The 4510-nt window shown below is 38.5% G+C and overlaps 1 protein-coding gene across 7 annotated transcripts; it reads right to left on the minus strand.

Annotated features, from left to right (window-relative positions):
* Positions 1-991: 991 nt before the first annotated feature.
* Positions 992-4187, minus strand: LOC133725515 (peroxisomal (S)-2-hydroxyacid oxidase GLO4-like). Of its 7 annotated transcripts, none has more exons than XM_062152793.1 (12): positions 4062-4187; positions 3399-3556; positions 3203-3327; positions 3082-3128; positions 2930-3007; positions 2728-2852; positions 2559-2616; positions 2363-2425; positions 2086-2158; positions 1747-1847; positions 1500-1604; positions 992-1400 (listed from the first exon to the last, which is right to left on the minus strand). In XM_062152793.1, the coding sequence occupies exons 2-12, from the start codon at positions 3539-3541 to the stop codon at positions 1221-1223; spliced, it is 1098 nt and encodes a 365-aa protein (XP_062008777.1). In that variant the 5' UTR covers positions 3542-3556; positions 4062-4187; the 3' UTR covers positions 992-1220. The 7 variants fall into 7 exon arrangements, with proteins under 7 accessions (XP_062008777.1, XP_062008779.1, XP_062008778.1 ...); XM_062152795.1 differs by having other exon boundaries at positions 3399-3549; positions 4062-4165; XM_062152794.1 differs by lacking the exon at positions 4062-4187 and adding an exon at positions 3916-4044.
* Positions 4188-4510: the final 323 nt, after the last annotated feature.

A 4510-nucleotide genomic window follows, 5' to 3' on the forward strand; every position in this document is an offset into this window, starting at 1 on the left:
TTGGTTACAGCAAAGGGAGTTTTTTATTGTTGGGTATTTGTTTATTGTTTTTGGGTTAAAAAGCATGGGCTAGTGGGCTGCACACAAATATGACTTCTTCTTTTTTTGTTTTTAATGTTTAATCTAATTACTTTTATACATTCACCACTAAATATCAATTAAAAAACCCCTACTTGCGGTCTCAAAAGAACCGTGCGGACCTTTTCCTACTTTTACACAATATAATAACCAAAAGATGATTCTCATTCACTCGGCCTTCACAAAATGACGCGAAAGCAACTTCCCAATCTCCAAAAAGTTGACCCATTCCTTCCCTTCAAAGTTCAAACAACTCCGACTGCCAAAAAAAAAAAAGTTCAAACAACTCAGCTGGTTATTGCGAATGATCTCCCTCATGTTGGCTTCAGAATGCCGACGTTCCTATTCACGTTTCTCTTGGGGTTGATTGGTTCGGCGTTTGCTTCGGGCTTGGCCTTGGCCTTCGATTTTGGTGCAGCAGCGGCGACCTTGACGACAGTTCCCATTCTCCTGCCTCGACCTCGCTGCCAACCCCAACTCCCGATCCCTGCCTAACTCCGCTTCTCCTATCACCCTCCACGGCCGCCGCCTCCAACCCAACCCATCCTCTTCAATTTCTCAGCATCCAACCACCGAGCTCGAAGAAGAAGCAGACCCAGAAGAAGATTTAAAAAAAAAAAAAATGAGGTGGGTGGCTGATGACGTTGTCAGGTAATTAAGGAAATGTGGTGGCGGAGCTTGCAACGGTTTGGCTAGAGGAAAATCCCAGAAGAAGAAGAAGAAGAAGAGAAAGAAGAAAAAGAAATGAAAAGAAGAAGAAGAAGAAGAAGAAGAGAAAAAAGAAAAATAAATGAAAAGAAAAAAATGAATTAAAAAATGGTAAATTGGTCATTTTACTTTTTTTGAGACCCCACGTGCTTGCCACGTCAGCAAACAAACGGCCCCGTTAGGAATTTTTGACGGAAGTATCACATTGATGTCAAAATACGTGTTTGGGTATCACATTGATACTTTTGAGAGTTTGGGTATCAAATTGGCCTTGGCAGCATAGTTTGGGGACGGTAACTGAATTTTTCTCTATAAAATTTGTTTAACAAGTAAATTAATGTCGGGAGCTTTCAGGTCTACTTTGGATAAACATTAATTTGCAGATTTCCCAAATTGGATAATGACTCCAGTTCTTATTTTGATGCTTGAAGGAGTTAAAGCTGGGAGCGGAGTCTTTCACATTCTGTTCTCACGTGGCTCCTGGTAATATCCTTAACACTAGGACAGCCAGAGAGAGCCATAGTGAGCTCTAACTCATCCTTCAACATCTTCATGACCTTTCTCACCCCATTTTCTCCATTTGCTGCAAGGCCATAGATAACAGGCCTTCCAACCTGCACTAACACATTTACATTACAATTCTCGCAGGAAAAAATGTATAAAAAGATTGATAAGCTAGATGATTCAAACAGTAGTGGCATGGAGATATTTACAAGGACGGCTTGTGCACCGAGGGCTAATGCCTTGAAGACATCAGTTCCTCGTCGTATTCCTCCATCAAAAAGAACAGGAACTTTCCCTCCAACAGCTTGAACCACCTGAAAAGATGATAGCAAACAGGTATATACCAATAACTAACATGAAGAAGCAAGCAGCTTTCTTCTTACTTGATATTGGCACAAATTTTTGTCTTAACAAGTTGCATCAGCAATATAAATCAATTAGGGAAAAGAGTCCCACCTCTTCCAGGACAGAAATGGTGGCCGGAGTGTAGTCAAGTTGTCGTGCTCCATGATTAGAGACAACAATCCCGGCAACACCAACTTTCACAGCCTTTCTTGCTGAAATGGTAGAACATATATTAAATTTTCAAAGGGCTTAGTCGAGCTAATTTGTGCAATTTACTATTATGACTCGTCAAGTTATAGTTATGAAATGAATTGAAAGTCAATGTTTCCTAGACCGTTTTCCTTTATACGTTTACTATACTTTTCCTTCACGAGTTGATATTTACAGAAGGTAATGAAAGATATACAGTCACAGATACCAAGAGATGGAGCCTTAATTAGTTGATCTTACCATCTTCATGAGTGAGTATACCCTTGACTAGAATTGGCAAGTTTGTAATAGATTTTAACCATCCTATTACGTCCTGCAGATATTGTTCCAAACCAGGAATTCAAGAATAAGAATCGGTAACGTAGGCACTCCAAAAAGTTAAAACAAAACAAAATCTGTATGAATCATGCATCTCTGTAGTGGAGTCGTATGAAAGGTAAAGAGAAGCCTGATGAGTCCATGACCTATAATCTAGAAGCATAAGAGCATATGATCAGTAGGGTATGCTGACTTATACCTCCCAGCACATAGAATCATCATAGACCGCTCTGACAAAAGCTTCCAAGTTGGATCCTTCATCCTGCAGAGTAAGTGTGCATGCATATAAATAAACATGCATGTATTAGAAAGAAATAATAGGCAATGCCATTTCTCTCTAGAATGATTCTTGCATATAACATAATGAAAATTTTAAAGTTAACTATACAACTCACAGAGTCTAGTTCAGTTGATATTAGGCCTTCGAAGTTTTTCAAATGAGGTGAAATCATTCTGCGAAAACATTTGTCACCGTTCGATGAATCATAAAGGATTTCCAGAACAATATTTGACATGATTTGAAATTTAGAGAAAAAGAACAAAACAAAATGGGAAGATACTTACTTGTTCTTTATGTCTGCCTCTCTTCTACCAAGCCTGGGAGCATCGACAGTTAGTACAATAGCCTTGTATCCATTTTTTTCAGCTCTTTGAACTATCTGAGCCGATATATCTCGTCTCTTGAAAACCTGTACCATTAGAAGAAATTTGCTATAAATAAATGATTGACAAGTGAACTGAAATGAGCTCAGGAGCGAACAAGTACATATAATTGAAAGAACCGAACAGCATTGCAGCTCGAAGCAACCTCCTCCACAGTGCAGGTAGAAGAGTAGGACAAAATCTATCAAGGAAAACACTACAATTCAAACACCTAACTCCAGTTACATGTGAATTCAATAAATTTGATATAAATACCATTATAGTGTTGGATGCAGCTGCAGCTCTAGCAGTAGCCACCTCTCCTGAAAGAGCAGGTAAAAACTTAATGTCTGAAATTTACCAATCTTAACTGAACCTCTTGTGAGACAAATTAGACCTTCAGGGTGTGCTAACTGATGCATAGAAGTAGGAGCAATCATTATCGGTGCTGAGATTTTGTAACCCAATACAGTGGTTGACATATCGATCCTGCTAACATCTACCAGAACTCTAGGCCTTAATCTGATAGAAACACATATATCATTCAAGTGATTCCCAATATTACATAAATCATCAAGACAGTTATACATTACATGATTCTGCGAAATGCTTCAACATTCTCTTTTAGCGTGAACTGGTCCTCAGCTCCCCCAGTATAGAAATCATAGTACATTTTTGGAAGGACTTGCTTAGCCAATTCTTGGAATTCATTGACATTTACAGGTTCAGATGCCATTTATATCCCTGAAACCTAAACATTAATCAAACCTAATCATCAAGTTCCAGGCAATCTATCCTAGACAATATCACATGTTTATGTCAAAAACTACTGAAAGAGAACAGATCTCACTCGGTAACTCTCGAGTTTGATGAATCTTACCTGAACAATTCCATTGCAATCTTAAAATGAGCACTTTACAGAGAAATACAGGGAGATCGATAAAGAGTATATCAATCAGGTTGAATAAACATTCCCACAATTGACTTCTAGTTTACACTTTTGTTCTAAAGAAAACAGTGCAGAAATAAAAGCTTCAATTTTATACTTCATAACTAGCTCAAAACTAGCTGGGAACTTCTTCAAAACCATTAGAAAGAAATCATAATTACCATAAGAAGTGGAATATAAGAGCGTTCATGCTCACATGGTTACCAAATAAGCTCATATCAAACCAAAAACAAGCTACAAGATAGCTATGACAGAAGATTTAGAAAACCCAATTCTTTTGTTCTTCAGAGATGAAAAGCCACTGTACCTTTCACAATCTGATATTTCTTGGATCAAATAAGAGTTGAATTTCAGATAGAAAACATACAATTATACCTTTTTTGTTTTTGTTTTTTTGTGAGTGTGTTGTGGGGGTGATCAGTGTTGATAATTTTTTTTGTCACTGTTGATATGAAGTACTATATTTTGTGGGGACTGAGATAATTGAATCCAGCCATGTCTGACACATGTAGGCTTTGGCATGACCGTTTGGGACACCCAAGTCGTGACATGATGATATGTATACTAAATACTTTACACTGGCATCCTTTCGTCAAAACGAAGAGAAGTAAGAATCAAAAATTGATTCGAGGAGATGCACTTGCGCTTCACGGCGCCACCATTGTGCAACACCAGCTGGCAATGGCCGGCGCCGCCTACCCCCTGCGGCCTAAAGGTCGCTTTGACGCCACACATGCATTTTTGACTCTTCTTTCT

This window comes from Rosa rugosa, chromosome 1, assembly GCF_958449725.1.
Source record: "Rosa rugosa chromosome 1, drRosRugo1.1, whole genome shotgun sequence".
Taxonomy (NCBI): Eukaryota; Viridiplantae; Streptophyta; class Magnoliopsida; order Rosales; family Rosaceae; genus Rosa; species Rosa rugosa.

Bases quoted from the DNA above. Each gene is read 5' to 3' on its own strand.
- LOC133725515 (XM_062152793.1), bottom strand. From the start codon at position 3,541: ATGGCATCTGAACCTGTAAATGTCAATGAATTCCAAGAATTGGCTAAG. The intron at 2,853-2,929 runs GTACTTGTTCGC...CTAATGGTACAG, and splicing joins TTCGGTTCTTTCAATTATAT to GTTTTCAAGAGACGAGATAT. The intron at 1,848-2,085 runs GTAAGATCAACT...CTACCATTTCAG, and splicing joins TATACTCACTCATGAAGATG to CAAGAAAGGCTGTGAAAGTT.